Raw genomic sequence first — 16793 nt, forward strand, 5'->3', positions numbered from 1 at the left:
AATCAACACCATTCACGATGGCTGATAAAACCCCATTTTACCCGGGCTTTTGCGCATCGGGGATGTTAGCTCATAATGAGGCTTGACCTGAGTCAGTTTGAATGTTTGCCAAGCCCTGCTATTTTGATCCTGTTGCAGATACGAGGTGTGCATAGCGACCAATAAGAGTCATATAGGCCATGGCCCTAACCAATCTGACACTAGCTCGTGCATCCCCCTGGTCAAACTATAATTAACTTAAATGCCCAGAACGCGCTACAACGTCCCCGAGGTCGCCGACCCTGTATGAGTTTGTATTAGCACAAGGCGCACTTTTGCACCGCCGACTGCTCCTAACGAACTTGAAGGCGGACATGCGCCTATAAAAGATATATGGGATAGTACTTCGCCCTATGGTCTCCTCGTACTGTAAATTCCGATATTAACACTTCGAGGAGATTAATGCTCTAAAAGAGCCTCTTACCCTTTTATTACAAAGGCATCCCAGCAATCTATGTCCACGCACCCAACTGTTCGAGCCCAACCCCGAGTGCACTGAGTCTCTGCCTTCAATATGCCACGATATGCTCCTCCATCAGAGGAAAGCTCGTACCCGTTTGGCTATAACGCAGTAGGTCATAATGACTATCGAGATGACGGTGCGCATTCGTTTTCTTCTTCTTCCCTTTCCTGACAATCCGAGGAGTATGGACTGATAATAAACCAGATGATGATTGTATATTTCCTTCGTTCCCTGCACGGTCTAAGAAAAAATGGGCTCGACCTACAACAACAGGACTTATATGGTTTGCACTTGTGGTACTCGGCTCCTACGTTGCAATCGCCGTTGTTGTCACCGTCCTATTTGCCGTGAATACAGACAATAAAGGTGTGCATCAAGGAACCGCGGAATACGCTCTGTATAAGAATACCATGTTCAAAGATTGTTATGGCAATCCCGCAGCTGACAACGCGAACAACTGCACTGTCATCGACTCCTACTTGAAAAAAAGTGTGCCCGACCTTGCGTCGCAGGGGATTTCATACGCGGACAAGCTGGAATACTACGATGAAACTCTACCAGATTATCAGAGGACTTCGTACAGCTGGTGCCAAGTAGCGGGTTGCTTCAACGATTATAAGGTCGTCCCAAGCGAACCACGTTCTACAGCATTTTGGGCGACCACCATTGGAACGTCTACCGAGGTTTATATGATACTGCTTGCGGCGTTGTGGCAGTTGTTAAAGCTCCACAAGGCCCAATACACCGACGAGACGGAGTCATGCACAATGGTTGAATTTGATGTTTGGATGATCCAACTCTGGGAGCTGGTCTCGGTAGGTTGGTGGTGGTTCGACTTTGGGCGACACGTCACCGACCAATCAACATACCCAGCACCTGGGATTCTTAGCTGGATACCGTTTTGGAAGTATGGTTATCTGTTGAACTTTCATCCTTATTCGTGCGCCCTCAGAAATAGCCCCAGGGCGGCGTTGGTGGGCAAGTGGCTGATGAATACGTTGGCATTCGTGCAGTGGGTGATTTCGGTTTACATTTGGAATTCCAACACAAACACCCAATCCTCGTATTCCACATACGACTGTCTCGCTTCACAGATACCAACTGCACCAGGAACCTCGACGTGTCCCGTGGAGCAAATTTGTGCCCGAGATCTCCTCTTTCGCTCTTACGACTTTGCCTTCTCTAACGAGAGTGTGGATATCACCGACCCCCAAATTACGATGTTTGTGGCCTTCTGTATTTTGAGCGTCGGAGTCGTGGGAAGATTCCTTCTGATTGGCGTGTTGCCGGTGGTCCTGCATCTGATGGGGAAAGGATCCATTCAAAAACTGAGGGCCAAGGCGTACGAGCATGATATCGGTTACGCTGGAAGCGTTGGAGGAGCGTCGCTTGTTTGTATCATTGTTGGGGGATTTACCACTGCTGGCGCGATACGCGCTTTCTGGCATGGTCGTGAGAGTGCTTTTGTCATTGACTGGACCTGCAAAACGGTGCATGTCAATCTGAGCGCTTGGCGATATTACTTGGATGTGGAGTATGAGCTACCATTACGTGCGGTGAAGATGTGGTTCAACGTTTAAGTTGGTGGGCTGCGAAATGTTTGGGTTAAATATCTATAGTTCTTGTGTTTAATACTATAATAAAGGACTGACTCCTTTGCCATAGAGAGTAGATATGTTTTATATTGTAACCCCAGAAGGGGCCCGCTAGAATCAAAGGTTATACATAGAGAAATATGTTTTTTTTACCACCTTCCTATACTCTTAAAGGGGACATTTAAAAGAACATCTAAAAGAACATCTAAAAGACATAATAAGGTCGCATGAGCGGCCCTCTATCCTTGTTGCTATATTCATTCGAAAGTGTGAATCCGTCTCAGCAAAACACAAACTCAGACTTGCCTTAGCTCCCTCGTTCAACAACCCAAAGATCTTGACCCTAACTTCCCTTCTCCTGACTTACATCAATACACTCAGAGCTCTCTCCTCCCATTCCATGATCCTATTGTTTGCAAGCTCTATCCCCCTGCTCAGACGTGTGAGCTCTGCTGGTTCAACCACGGCAAAACAGCCTCTAAAATGGCTTTTCCCTGCTCAGGGAACAGTGCATGCGACGCATCGGCAATAACCTTTGACGTGGCTCGATTCGGATACAGGTCCGCTGTCACATTCCACTGGGCTTTTGGTTGAAAGGGGTCATCCGCAGGAATCAGCTCGAGGACCTGCGTAGTATTGGCACCACCCCAATGAGATGCCAAGCTACCATAAGCTTGCACAGCTGCGTGCTCCATGGCAAGAACGTCGGGGTACCATCCATCAATCCAGATATGAGCATCGTGATTCGGTGCAAAGAAGGCCGTTTGAAGAGCCTTGAGTCTTTCGGGGATAGGCAAAGAGATGTTGCCAGTGATGAAAGGCATTTTGGCGATATCGGTCGGTAGGTCGATGCCACCTGGGGCTGCTACCACAATTGCTGGTATTTTCTCCGGGTAGAGCACGGAGCTCACTTTGGCCAGGAAGGTACCAAATGCATGGCCGATCACGATAGCTTGCCCTCCGCCGATTGTATCAATTACAGCTGCAATATCGGCTGCCAGGTCTTCAAGTGTGACATTGGTAATCGGTCCCGTAGACTCAAAGGTACCCCGTGGTTGAGGTCGTAACACACGGTACCCTGCATCTACTAGGGAGTTACTGAAGTAGTTGTAATCGTCGCCTCCATCTCGTCCGTACGAGGGGATGATTACAACTGTGGGACCTGCGCCTTGAACAAGAACTTGAATGTTTGCCTCCCCACTCCGGACAAACTGAGTAGGCCATTTGTAGTTCGCAAGCGGCTGAGTGAACACGGGTAAAGCATGTGCACAAGTCGCCGCAAAAGCGAGAAAAATACTCGAAGAGAAGAACATAGTCAAGTTGAGAGGAATGCTATGCTGTCCGAACTCGGTGTGAGGGCTTGTGGTTCTCACTTCTTGGAGCGAGGAGGCCTTTTATATGTGAAATCCACTGCTTCTCGAATTGATCTTTCATGAAGTTCGGAACACTCTCACTCCGTTCAATTTCCGGTCTTACAACTACTACTGACTATCGGACATTTTGCAGCGGCCTTGGCAAGTGGATGACGGTGCGGCTGCAGGTCAATTCATTGCCGGGAAGCCGATTGCAAGAGAAAACCCCGAAATCACTCAACGCACTGTATAGATGCGTGCTGGTCTCCTTACTTGTTACTTTCCGGTCATCGACACCTTTATATGACACTACAATTCCATGGTTCCTACTTGAAGAGTGAGTTGTGTACTATGGGGTGCCCAATAGAAAAACCATACTATGACATAAATACCATCGTACATTTTTACGAAATGAAGTAAAGAGCGAGAATGAACTATCATTTCTTCAAGAGCGATCTAGATGATAGGCTACTGCCAAAATGGCACAATTTTGACTTTACCGCGATGTCGAATTTTTCTACCTACAGACGTAGGTGGGTAAATGGTGATATTCGGGGATATTCGTATGGCGGGTCGGGGTTTCGGGAAAAACGAGAACTAGTGGATTTTCTGTCTTAGAAACGGGATATGGCCATCGATTTCGATCAGCGCATCTTGACTCGTGGAAAATTTGCCCTTAACCTGAGCTACCATCAATATTAGCCCCATCGTGTTCATTGGGCGCTGTGGCCTTCCTTATATCAATAGCGAGGGTTCGAACTAAAATTAGACTTCACAAGAATAGTCGGCGGCTTTATATAGCCTTGTCGTGTTGTTTTAGTTGTCTTTTACGTATTTCTTTCTAGATATCTTGTTCCCCTTCTCAAGCCTTTTGGATGATAGACGTAAGAGGCTTAATTTGCGGAATATACTTTTTAAACTTGTGTGTATCAGACTGAAGGGTAGCGTCTGAATGTCGGAGACTCTCTGAGGCAAATGAATGGCTTCGTACGTGGTCAATCCTTTTGCTTTCTTAACTCACTAGCATCAACAGTAGTGTTCTTTCTGCAAAGCCCAACCCAACCCATAGCCCATTCGTGGGGGCCCATAAGGCCCTCATTAAAGCCTATCTTAGGCGACCTCTGTAATCGCTATATTACGACCTTCCACTAAGTATATAATATTCAAATTCAGAGTAGTAGCTATATAAGTATATGTTTCAAATTTAAATAAAATCCGACCGGTAGAGGTCGCTAATATTAAAGTTTTGATATATATTTGGGATTTTCATAGCAATACTACTACTTTCTCAATGTACTTCTATAATCTATAGATCATCTAAATAACGCGATTTCTCGCGTTCTTAAACGTAACATTAAGAGATAACTAGCAATCAATTCTAACTTATTTAAACTAATAAAATTTTACCTTTTAGAATAAGGCCTAGAAACGGAGGTAAAACGAAGAGTAATTTAAAAAACCCTAAAAGGGGGTTCAACTTCTGAATTCTCGGCATATTTGTGCTGTTTGGGACCCATCTGGGGGCCCATTAACCCGCAGCGGGCTTCTCCTTAGGCCCTTAGCCCACCGTTAGGCCCGAAGGTAGGGCCCAAAGCCCAGCCCACGGTCGGGTTGGGTTGAGTGAGTTGGGCTGGGCTGGGTTATGGGCTTTGCGGAGCTCTAATCAAGAGTGTGACTGCTGTCTACTGTTTTCCGGATGTCTTCTTCCCTTAACGTTAATAGCTAGTCCCTATCTTCCATGCTCTTCGGCGTTAGCTACCTGGAATTATTGGCTAACGCATGGGGGCATTCTCTCATTTTTGCCCTGTTGACGTATGTATGCAAGGTCTGTTGCTCGTTCTGGATCGTGGTCGTTGAATATGTTTTTTACGAGTTTTTTCCTTCTACCTCATCTCTATCCCCTCTCTGTCTCCTCTTCCCTATGCACAAAAAAGAGGATAACCTCTGAAGGGAGATAGAAATATATAGGACTCGGGGAATTTCCTGTTCGGTCCTAGCTTGGATATCAATGCCCTATATGTCAGGCACCCATGCATGCCCTATCTCACCAAATCTAAGAGCCCCACCTTTCAATTCCAACACCGCTTACTCAAGTCGCAAAGCCTACCTGAGCGTCTAGAGTTGATCAATAAGGAACATGTCCACCCCAAAAGTATGGACGCAGCCAGGGTGGCAGGAATATTTATCTTCTCGAAATGCTGGGCTGCCATATCTCCCGGCTGTCGCGGAACTCAGCACAGAGGTGGTACGAATACTTGGCGGAAACCCGGGCAACATGCAACTGCAAGGAACCAATACGTATCTAGTTGGCAGTGGCCAGGAACGGATTCTGATAGATACAGGACAGGTAAGCGATTTTGAACATCTCATTTTAGTACTTGGAGACTAAACAAAATAATCATGTCGATAGGGATGTCCGATCTGGCTCACCACTCTGGTCAACTATCTTGACAAACACCAGTTGAGCATATCCAAGGTACTGCTGACCCACTGGCATACCGATCATACCGGGGGTCTTCCGTCGCTGCTGGCTCAGTATCCACATCTGGTTGGGTCGGTGCACAAGGCCCATCCGGACCAGGGCCAACACTCGATTCATGATGGACAGACTTTTACTGCAGATGGAACTACCCTGCGAGCCGTGTTCACGCCTGGGCATAGTCAAGACCACATGTGCTTTGTCTTGGAGGACAGTGGCGCCATGTTCACAGGTGATAATGTGCTTGGACATGGAAGCAGTGTTGTCGTGGAAGATCTAGGGCAGTACATGAAGAGTTTGAAAGTCATGACCCAAAGTGTGGGCAATGAAGATATAGCAGTTGGATATCCTGGTCATGGTGCCGTGATAGATGACCTACCAGCCAAACTCATAATCTGGAGCAGACATTGGGAATTGCGAGAGAAAAAGGTCTTATCAGCTTTCAAGGGGAACACGAAGAGAAGGGCGTCCTTGACGACACGGGAGATCATCGTATGTCTCTACGGGCCCGAGATGGAGGCGATGGCGGGCCCTTTCATAACGCAGGTTCTATCAAAACTAGCTGATGAGGGGAAGATTGGATTTGCTGTCGCAGGACAAGAGAAGAAGTGGTTTATGCTATAGAATAATTTTGTTCAATGCTTAATTTGGGTGGATTAGAAAAATGCATATTATGGGAATTCGGACATAGTCCGGCTATTAGTATCAACTCTCCAAGTGCCTAGGCTAAGGGCTAAGCCATACTCCATACCCCTTGGGTTGTCTTTCTCGAATCGTGCTTTTCGATGAACTGGATATTCAAATTATCCAAGACTTACATAGTCAAGTATAGAGGCCACATAAGTGGCCGACTGTATCTAGGTACTTGTAGCCCATTATTCCAAAATGACAATACTCAAAAATTGAATGTTAAAAGGCCCACATCGAAGAAAGAGACCAAGATCTATCCAAGCCAATAAGTAGCATCATTCGTGATTTTCTGCAACCTCTCACGCAAGAAAGTAGCCATTCCTGGCATAATTTCCGTTGGCAGCTCCGATTCATTTGTTAAACCTTCCCAACTTAAAGCCCCACCTCTTTCGTTGTAGCGCTCAGTAAGCTGTAAAATGAGCTTGGCCAGCTCCGACAGCTCTGTAAAGACGTGCATAGCCGTGACGTCATTCCCAGGGGACCTCTTAAGCCCGACACCGGGAATCCCCAATGGCGTCGGTTGACTAAGTAGCCCAGTTTGAGGTTGATCTTTCGCAAAGTTCGAAATTGCCATGGCATGTATATCGATGATTGAGATGCAGATTGCCGAGACGAGCATCCCCACCTCCGCTCGCTGTGAGCAAGAACATATCAAAACTGTAGAGAGACGATGGAAGGCTACTGTGATAGTTTGTGCAGTTGCGTTGAGAGGACTTGTGTCGACGGGTAATACTCGTCTCAATTGCTCTGCTAACACTTCTAGTTCGGAGAATATTTCTAGAACGACTAGCAGGCAATCCGGATCGGAGACTTCGTGGCTCTTTGTGGTACTATGGTCTGCCTGTGCCGCTTTGTTGTTGGGCGGAGTGGAACTTGAGATTGGGATATTGGATGTCACGTTGGTAGGTGTGGCGGAGCCATTGAAGCGGGAGTATAATTTCGCGCTCTCGTCTACAAACTGGGTTGTTGTTGTTATATCTCTCGCAGAGAGTCGGTTTGGTTCTTCGCTATTCCTTCCCTCTGAGACCTGTTTCTTTGACCGGTAGGGGCGGCCAGTCCGTCTTGCTGGGCTGTAAAAGCATGTGTATCCGAGCTTGTCGCAGCGGGAACAGAAGGGTTTCTCCCTTGTACAACGTACTTTTGAGGCAGAGCATTTGTCACAGGAATCTTTGAGTTTTGGGGTTTGTAACGAAGACGCGGTATGCGGAGTGGTTTGGGACGATCTAGAAGTTTGAATGCGATTTCGGTACATGGCGTCGGTCTCTGCTTATCATGAAAGGATTATTCGTAGACCGAAGTCCTGCGAATATAGAGAGTTCCCCTGTCAGCATTTCCTTTTCGGGTATCTTCGACTGGCTTTTGTCTTTGCCTTCCCTTACCTATGTAGATCGCTTGATGTTGGTCCCGCTTACAACCCACTTCCGCCCCTCCTTGCCAAGAGATAAGAGATATGCAAGTGAAGCTGTGGAGTAATTGGCCGCATCGAGCTTTATCTGGGTAGTCTTCCAGAACAGGACTTCAACTTCACAATTGTGGGGTACTTTCAAAGGGTAGAGCCAGGGAGAGAAGCTGACGTCGTGGTGTAACCTCGTATCCCCAGCTAAAAACTTTGGCCAACGCGAGATTGAGCTAAACAAACACTAGCCCAATCAGGTTAGATTCCACTTGACGGGCCGAGCATCCAAGCCAAGGTTGAGGCGCCCCTGGGGAAAAAAGTACCACCGTGCGATAATGGAAGCCTCTACACCGGAGTGTCCAAGCCTTATCGGGGACTCGATGCCTCTTGAAAAGAACCACTGGCAGTCCATATTTGCTCAATGTACAGCTCATGATGATCAGCTTCATTCATATGCGGAGTTCGATGATGGTCTGTTCGCAGATGCATCGATAGACGACCTAGATTTCGATTTGAATGTCGGTCTTGACTCCAGTGTATACCTTGACACCTTTGGAGCGGGTCATCCCAGACCCTTTGACACTGTTTCAGACCTCTGCTCTGTTCCTATACCTCTCCACTCCGATGGACTTCACAATCATAATGAGCCGACGCGGGATTGCTCCACGCTTCCCAGTCTCTCCACCCCACTATTCGCTGTGCCAGATACAATCCTTACTCCAGTCCAAACACCACCCCGAGCTGCTGCAGCTTCTTGTCACTCACAACTTCGCACCCCTTGCATAATAACTGCGACGCAATCCCTTCGCTCACTCCACATCCCCCAGACGAGTTGCCTCTCCCGCCGAAACGCTGGCAGCCATGATAGCAGTGGACTCGAGCCACCACGCATGTCCGGCTCAGTTCTTAAAGCAAATAAAGATGCAGGCATGTCAGTCTGCCGCATGCTACAGTGCGTCTGTGCTCTCCGCCCACAGAACCAGCTGATACTAGCAATCATCTGTTCCCGACTAATTGCGTGGTACCACGCGATGATCCGGGCGTGCTTTATGAACGGACCCAACAGGTCCTCCATGCACAGTATGAATAGTGGGTCCCACGAGGCAAGGCCATCGTTGGAGAAGGTGATTCATCAACCCGTCACGATCGGAAATCACTCGGTTGATGACCAGGCACTGGGATTGACTATTCAAGCGCAAGTCATGCTAGTCGAATTGAAACATATGCAGCGACTAGTCGAGACTCTGTCGACTCGCATACGGGAAACCACTAACTCCTACCCGAAAGAGATGCAGGGCTCTGGAGCCGAAGCCTGGTGCCCATCGGCCGGGCTCCCGGACACCACGCATGACGGGCTAGTGGCGCACCTGTTGAAAGAAGTTCATGCAGCTAAGGCTGATTTGATGGCAGCTTTGGCATCACCATGATCTAGGTCCTCCTGGGTGAAATGATAAACAAATACATATGCTGGACTAGAGTCATATCCGACTTGAACGATCTGCATTCGTAAAAATGTACAGCAAGGGGAAGAAGATCTGGGTGTACATGCTCTCGCATTAAGAACCCGGTGTAACTACTAGTTTACCCTGGAGAGAACATTCTGTCTAGATCGTATCTGTTCCTCCTATCCCTATTTCATCTGGTACCTTGATATTGTCACGTGTTTTCCCCACGTGTTGCCCTGGACAACCCATTCACAGGTCAACACGAGACTTGTAGTAATCGACTGTTCTAGACACGCGATCCTCAATCTCTGTTGATTTGATGCGCCATTACACGGTTGCTCGAGCTTGTTGATAACATCAAGTCTCACCCCACCCCGCGTCTTCCCCGCGTTAGAGTTGATCCCTTGATTGACTTCACCGCTTCTCTGCACAACAATCTCGACACATTCCCTCACTTTCAGAATTGTTGACCCAACCATCATCTCAGTATGAAACCTCACTTCTTGTTCGGAAGTCCTCACATCACGTCAGGTTTTCTCCACGAAGCTCGGACTCCCCGCTCGTCGAGGCACGAGTCTCCAACACGATGTGATACAATGTACATTCCATCTGATGACTCTATTACTCCCACTGTCTTCAAAGGTCTTTACGAATCATCTAAACGAAAAATTAAAGACACAGTTCCACATATCTCAGAGGATGCTGAGGTTAACGGCTCGAAGTCACAACATGCTAGACGCCAGCCGCAACCCCTGTTGACAAGATCTACTCGGAGAGCTCCGCTCCAGCAAAGCTTGAAGGTTCTCCAGACCGGAGTGACAACAGTCGATGTCCCTGGAACAGGTGGTGGTAAAGAAAACATTCCTCCTGGGTTCTCCGTCATCGCCAACAAAACAAGCAAATCAAAGATCCATTCACCAGTGTCTAAAATGGCCCGTCCAGCCGTGCAAAACGCTACTCCCAGAGCACGCATAACAACCAAGCCCAAACAAGCGCGAAAAGAGCCACTGAAGCGAGCGGCTCTGGACGAAACTCGAGACAATGTCGTCAGAATCAGAGTCTCCAAAAAGATAGAACATTCACCACCTGCCAAGACTATTTGCGCCTCTCCCTTGAAGCATGCCCACTCCGCCGTCGTTATTCAACGGGCGTGGCGGTCATTTACAGAACGACAGAATAAGCAGTTGTGGGCTACAGTCACTCCCAGGATGGAGTTGGCATATGAGGTGATTGCTCGATGGTGGCACGGTGTCAAAGCCCGCGAGCTGCGAGAGCAGGCAGAGCAGGTGAAGCTGGCCGATAGCATTAAACAAACGCCCCGACGCAAATCTGCTGGCCAGAGATCGTCTGTTCGCCAGAACCAACTCAATTCTGGCCGCAGAGGCATTCGGCGCCTCTAATGGCGGCCCTCATTTTTCTTTCCGTTTTCCTTCTCGTTTTTCTTTCTTTTTCACTTTCCTTCTAATATTTCTCACTTGTCTTTCTCGACCCCCTCATCTTTCTGGTTTGTTTTTCTTATTCCCTTCTCTAATTTATAAAATGATACCCCTACCGCGTTTTGACAGGCAGGGGCGTTTTGTCCCTGATTTTATTTTGTCCTCGGATTGCCTTTCTCATGTTTCTTTCACTTCAGCTCATGTCACCACCAAATAATATTGATCGTTGCTCTGTCCCCTTTGACCTTATTTCACAGAGACTGCTCTATGTGCTGCGTATGAATGCTTGGGCTTTTCACCACCCAAAATCGAGTATTCTGGAATAACAGCCGGGAACTCGTATACTGCTACTTTTCTACTGTTCTTTTGCCTTGGAGCACCTTGCGCTTTGTTACCACTTACTCTACTCCGGGAGTAAGTGGGCATCGCTTTTCGAATGAAATTGTTAGTCTCAACATATCATAGTTACTAGTAACGTACGTAATATCATCATAGTATATATAGGTTTGTGGGTTTACGGCATGTAAATAGGCTGATGTTTTCTCCGATATTCTTTTTACGTGTCTTTCCAAGTATACATCCATGGATGTAATCTTTGTTTGATTTGGCTGTTTAGGGAAGGAACCTCTCACGTTATTGCAGTAGCGGCAGTAGCGAGTCCTTTCCCAGGATAAAGTAGTGGACTCCACGGGAGAGTAACTTCTCCTTAGCAACACCCCATTCATTCAATCTACGTACAAGTTTTCCCTCGCAGCCCTCATTCCGTTTCGTTCTTTTTTTTTTTTTTGAAAAAGATAATATTTCCTCTTCCTATGATGGCGGATGTCCAGCATCTGCGTCACCCTATTGTAAGTACAGAACCATTACTGCGGTACCTTTCTCTCCCGGTCCCAGTTGCAAATCCAATGAGATCCCCATGGGTCGATACATCGTGAGAATATACACTGACGGATGATGTAGCTCTTTTGCACGCAGTGCCGGCAGCGCGGCCACACTGATGTGGGCTGCAATTAGCTGATGCGGATTAGAATGGCCGTTCGATCTGCTATTGCCCCCGCTCCCGCATGATCATGCCTTGGAGTGTTACTAGCACAGTCCAAGAAACACAAATCCCACTGAGGTAACTGGGGAAACAAGGCCAGGAAGAAGGGTATGTCCTGTTGTTTTGTTGTATTCAACCACCCAGTCCACGATACCGGCATTCTTTCCCTTGTTGTTTCTGCGTGCCTGTTGGCGTGATCAGTTTTTGACACAGACAACTAATGCTAATACTTATGGTTCAGCTATGCCCGCCAACAAGAGGCCCTGGAGGGAGCATAGTGCTGATCCACATCACAAATCACACTTCGCTGGTCCAGATTGTCTGCTCAGTGGCGGAGAAAGGCAAAGGCCTCAGGAAGGAGGCAGAGGCTGATGGCTATGGCGGAGAGGGTGAGTTCTTTCTTATGCAGAGCATCGATTCAGCTTCATCCCCACAGGAACAAATATTAATCAATATAAATCAGGCCCATCGCCCCTCCTCCCACTCCCCGGCGCCCGCCCCAGCAGACCCGAATGCCACCAACAATGCTGGTAAGAACCCTTATTCATGTACGTACTATTGACACTATTTGATGAGGCACCCTACAATGGCATGATTTAGGAAATGATGGGGTTGGATAGAAAATGCTTCCCGAATTCGAAGTCAGGTTGAACACAGGAAAGTCTTTCTACACATTTTAAGCCACTTCTACTACTTAAATTCTAGCTATAACACCAATAAAGGAGGAATTGCCTAAGCAAAAGACTGCCAAAAGCCACCGAGGCTGCAAGCACGGCCGGCTATTCTTGTAATTGGTATGTTATACATGTAGGAACGCACCTGCCATACATATCATGTCGGACTTTCAGGGTAGGAACGTATTCTCCACCCGCTTCTGGTCCTACATACCGTACTCCCAACACAACCGGCGTAAAATGGATTTATCTCACTGTCAATCATACATCTCCTCCAATAATCTGGTTACCGGCAATCTTCTAAAGTAGGGTGGTTTTCATTGCACGTTCGTGGATCCAAGGCATAGGGAGCGATGGGAGTTCTTTTTCTAACAAATCAAACCTACTTCGATCCCCAACTTTGATGAAAGATCTCTTCTCTTGATGACATTGTCTTCTTTTAAAATACAAAGGTAATAAGAGTATTCAAACCTATCATCTTTGAAGAGAAGAAACTATTACTGAAGCCTATGGTATAGCTACCACATGCGGGGTATCATCTCAGCGACATACTACAATGCTTATAAGAAAACACCACGAGTGTTCGATTTCCGAACCCGTGATATCGTAGCCATTTCATCATCACTGCCTCTTACGCCAGATCGGATTGTTATTGTAAGTTAGAAACCATTGGAATCTATTTTGTGGCCCTGGAGGTATACAGCCACCCGGTGCCACCGAGCCACCCAATGATGTCATAGGGTGCACGCCCCAATATAACAATCCCACCCTGTTTCTTTCGATTAACATATTTACCACAATCTACAAACCTCTACATCGCTTTCCATTACATTGATTCCGAGACTCAAGAAAATCCCTTTGAATTCATTCAATTCTACCAAATCCAAACAAACCACCATGCCGATCGAATCAAATCAAGACAAAGGCGTCACCGGAGCCGCCAAATTCGTTACCTCCACACTTGGAAACACTCTCGGCGGTGTCACCCGCACAGTGGGTGGAGTGGCAGGAACTGCTGGGCGAGGTATCGGCGATACCATCACAAGCGCGACGGGGAGTGCGGGCGAGCCGATTGGCAATGCGCTCGGTAGTGCAAGCTCGGGTCTAGAGAACGGAGCGAAACGGGTCGCGCAGGGAACGGAGGATGCTGGGAAATGGAAATGAGATATTCTGCCTCTTGCCTCTTCCCTCTTGCCTCTTCTTCTTTGCTCCAGAGTCATCATGATGGGTTGGACTATCGCGCTCGGGCTCTTTTCGAGGCTGAGGATTTAGCGTCCTCGCAGATCTGGGTTCCTTGAGCTCTTTCTGGACTTTTTTGGCAGACTTCGCGACTTTTTCTTCATGTACCCTCTGCTGTTTGTTTTAGTATGTAATTAGCGCAGAATAATTGCTGGCCTTGGTCCGCTGTATTTGGTTCCGTAACCCAATGGCCTTTTCAGACCTGTGTACACAGTCCTTTGTATAATTTTCACAATGTGTGACTGGATCTTCACTTCTTGGGCGTTCACTGCGAGCATCAATACGGCTTTTGCGGTCTGCTTATCGTTTCGATGCCGATCAAGGGTATTCTTGGTGTACACGCGAAGCACGGTGTAATCTATTGAATGAAGTTAGTGCCTTCAAGCCGCGGCCTCAAAGTAGGCAAGGATGATTGACATGTAATAAATAAATGTGGCGTGGTAAAGATCCCATAGGTTGAGTTGAGTCGATATTAGGGAGAAAGGAAGGGAAAGAGGAGGAAAGAGAAGGTGAGAAGTAGAGGTCGAATCTGCCTTAGCAGTACGGCTGCCTCAACAGGTTCAAATTGGAGCATATAGTAGAAATCGATGTATATAACAATGTATCAAAGGTCGAAGGGACGGAGATGAAAGCGGACAGGCAGTATAGATCAATAATAATTACGTCAAAGGTCGCATACTTAGTCGTAGGTAAAGCCAACGCTATATCAAGAACTATATTGAACTATGGTCTTCCGCTCCTTGCATTTTCTTGAAAATACTCTCCCACACCTCCGCGCACGGTACCAAGCTGTCATGGTCAGTGCCAGGCACTACCCTCGAATCAAATTCAATCACGCCCCTCGAGTCCCCATCATTCACTTGATGCCAACATTTCTCAACATAAGCTTGGCCCTTCTTGCCAATCATGCTATCAGATACGCCAAACATTGCCTGAACTCTCAACGGCACTCCGTCTCGTCCTTTTTCACGCTCGACCAACTCGCGCACAAATACCTCGTAGTCTTCACATTTGTCCCACGTGCTAGGCTCCTTCCGTAGACACTGTAGCGCCTCGTTATTAGAGCCAACCGTGTCCTCCTTGAACATACACTGCATCATGGAAGAGTCTATCTCCTTCTGCTGCTCAAGGTCTAGTCCATAATTCTGCGCGATGTAGAGACGATTCTTTGCCTGGTCATCGCCACTCTTTGAGGGAAAGGAAGCGGTGAGTTTGGCAATCATCGTTCCACTCGTCGCTATTGCAGATCCATCATTGGCGAGAAAGAGACGTGGGATATGATGCATGAGCTTGAAGGCTGGAGCAGGGATATATTGGGCCATTTTCAAGGAGGTCATTCCTGATTTGGCGGGGTCGACCCATGGCGCTATTGTGTGGTTAGATCCCGCGCTCTTATGTTGGGATATGCCCATCCAATATGAGCAATGTGCCCAAGAGAAATAAACTGATCTGCGGGAAATGCAACATACCTAGCAGAGTAACCATCGGTTTCTCAGGACACAAAATATCCCGATAGTAATATAAGGTGTTCAACAGGTACATAGTACCAGCACTATGAGACGCCAACGAAACATGCTGGATGCCTACATGGGCCAAAAGCCGTGGGACAGTCTCGATCCAAGTGGAGATTCGCTGCGCCAGCGGCACATCGGTGGAATTTCCCATTCCGGGACTATATGTGATGCGCCCTTAGTGTATGCTGCATATACCAGGACTGGGGTATGCCTACCGATCAACAACTAACACGCGCACGCCCCATTTCTCGGCAATCGTGTGTAGACAGATTCCGATGTACCGGGATGAAAACATGCCCGGCACAAAGAGGAGTGTTGGCGTAGTTCCATTCTCATTAGGTTCGCAGCCGTACTCGCCGTAAGTCACATTGAGAGGGCCATGGGTAGAAGTTGGCTCAATGATGAAGGAGCGATGGAAGCGGGAGTTGGAGACATAAGAGGCGGCAAACGATTGGGGGGATGTTGGGTTATATTCCATTGTTTAGATAGTCGATATGAAAATATGCATGTATGGTGAGAGATAGAAAAGGGGAAGGATTTTCATCTCGTATTAAGGTGAGAATAGGCATCTCTCAAAAGATAAGCCTTGATGTGGTGGCCTAAGGCTGAGAATTGTTTTTTCGGCCCCCATTTCTCTGTCCAATGTGTCTAAGTTATGGGCTTCTATTGGTCCCTTTTGTCGGTATATCAATATATTGCATCGATAGGATATCTATAGAATATCAAAAGGAGGCTGGGGAACATCGAGGCGGAGAAGGCCCACTTTCACCCCTCAGCCTCATGGGATGTGCACAAGCCATTAAAAGTGTTCGGAGAAATACCGGATATAGAAGCCCAAAATTGTATGAATTTGAATTTCCAAGTTAATTCTACCCAGATGACCTTCGCTCGCATGATAGGCCCTCCAGGTCGGTCACTCTCTATGCAGTATCTCGGTGGTCTTTGTCCATCACTATAGTCGAGCCTATCTGCGGAACTGCATGGAACATAGATGGTTTCGGAAACCATGAATCGATCCTGCAGACTCCTGTTCTCCGTCTGATCTATTCAGGCTTCCCAGTGCTGGCAATCTTCTTTGTGCTTTCCGTCCATATGCTCTCCTATCTCTCCGGCCTTCCGCCGGGGTATCCACCTCTTTCTCCTCGTTTGGAAGTTCCTTGTTCATGAAGACGAGTCCCACATAGTATTTCGATGTATTCTTGATTGTACTGCCCATACTATTTCTTTGTCTCTTGCTCCTGGCAGCAACCTTTTGGCGGCTTGTCGATGAGCCGTCAACCCGATTGGCAAGGTGGCCCGAAAGGCTTTACATGCTGACCGAGGCAAAAAAAAGGTCAAGGAAGACATTAACAAGTCTCAGTCTCCGGTATCCATATGTCTCATCTTTGGATCCTTATTTGCGAATCAAAAATTGCGCTTACTCCACAAG

The 16793-nt window shown here is 47.4% G+C and overlaps 9 protein-coding genes across 9 annotated transcripts; 6 read left to right on the top strand and 3 right to left on the bottom strand.

Annotated features, from left to right (window-relative positions):
- Positions 1–553: 553 nt before the first annotated feature.
- On the top strand, positions 554–2082 carry N7487_006834 (uncharacterized protein; the record flags this gene model as incomplete). Its single annotated transcript, XM_056874581.1, has 2 exons — positions 554–638; positions 707–2082. The coding sequence occupies 2 exons, from the start codon at positions 554–556 to the stop codon at positions 2080–2082; spliced, it is 1461 nt and encodes a 486-aa protein (XP_056732301.1).
- A 449-nt stretch (positions 2083–2531) lies between these two features.
- Positions 2532–3410, bottom strand: N7487_006835 (alpha/beta fold hydrolase; the record flags this gene model as incomplete). The annotated part of the gene is made up of 1 exon (XM_056874582.1): positions 2532–3410. One exon carries the CDS (start codon positions 3408–3410, stop codon positions 2532–2534), a length of 879 nt encoding a protein of 292 aa, XP_056732302.1.
- Positions 3411–5586: 2176 nt separating this feature from the next.
- Positions 5587–6552, top strand: nscB (metallo-beta-lactamase type thioesterase nscB; the record flags this gene model as incomplete). Its single annotated transcript, XM_056874583.1, has 2 exons — positions 5587–5796; positions 5860–6552. 2 exons carry the CDS (start codon positions 5587–5589, stop codon positions 6550–6552), a joined length of 903 nt encoding a protein of 300 aa, XP_056732303.1.
- Positions 6553–6871: 319 nt separating this feature from the next.
- N7487_006837 (Zn(II)2Cys6 transcription factor domain-containing protein) lies at positions 6872–7870 on the bottom strand (the record flags this gene model as incomplete). The annotated part of the gene is made up of 1 exon (XM_056874584.1): positions 6872–7870. One exon carries the CDS (start codon positions 7868–7870, stop codon positions 6872–6874), a length of 999 nt encoding a protein of 332 aa, XP_056732304.1.
- Positions 7871–8349: 479 nt separating this feature from the next.
- On the top strand, positions 8350–9441 carry N7487_006838 (uncharacterized protein; the record flags this gene model as incomplete). Its single annotated transcript, XM_056874585.1, has 1 exon — positions 8350–9441. The coding sequence occupies one exon, from the start codon at positions 8350–8352 to the stop codon at positions 9439–9441; it is 1092 nt and encodes a 363-aa protein (XP_056732305.1).
- A 614-nt stretch (positions 9442–10055) lies between these two features.
- On the top strand, positions 10056–10859 carry sha1 (putative calmodulin-binding protein Sha1; the record flags this gene model as incomplete). Its single annotated transcript, XM_056874586.1, has 1 exon — positions 10056–10859. The coding sequence occupies one exon, from the start codon at positions 10056–10058 to the stop codon at positions 10857–10859; it is 804 nt and encodes a 267-aa protein (XP_056732306.1).
- An 851-nt stretch (positions 10860–11710) lies between these two features.
- N7487_006840 (uncharacterized protein) lies at positions 11711–12471 on the top strand (the record flags this gene model as incomplete). Its single annotated transcript, XM_056874587.1, has 3 exons — positions 11711–11743; positions 12179–12326; positions 12401–12471. 3 exons carry the CDS (start codon positions 11711–11713, stop codon positions 12469–12471), a joined length of 252 nt encoding a protein of 83 aa, XP_056732307.1.
- A 1037-nt stretch (positions 12472–13508) lies between these two features.
- Positions 13509–13775, top strand: N7487_006841 (uncharacterized protein; the record flags this gene model as incomplete). The annotated part of the gene is made up of 1 exon (XM_056874588.1): positions 13509–13775. The coding sequence occupies one exon, from the start codon at positions 13509–13511 to the stop codon at positions 13773–13775; it is 267 nt and encodes an 88-aa protein (XP_056732308.1).
- A 788-nt stretch (positions 13776–14563) lies between these two features.
- On the bottom strand, positions 14564–15860 carry N7487_006842 (alpha/beta fold hydrolase; the record flags this gene model as incomplete). Its single annotated transcript, XM_056874589.1, has 3 exons — positions 15580–15860; positions 15320–15522; positions 14564–15216 (listed from the first exon to the last, which is right to left on the bottom strand). Exons 1-3 carry the CDS (start codon positions 15840–15842, stop codon positions 14564–14566), a joined length of 1119 nt encoding a protein of 372 aa, XP_056732309.1. The 5' UTR covers positions 15843–15860.
- Between the last annotated feature and the right edge of the window lie 933 nt (positions 15861–16793).

The sequence above is a fragment of the Penicillium crustosum genome, assembly GCF_028827405.1.
Source record: "Penicillium crustosum strain IBT 35664 chromosome Unknown utg000002l_segment0_segment0, whole genome shotgun sequence".
In the NCBI taxonomy this organism is placed as follows: domain Eukaryota; kingdom Fungi; phylum Ascomycota; class Eurotiomycetes; order Eurotiales; family Aspergillaceae; genus Penicillium; species Penicillium crustosum.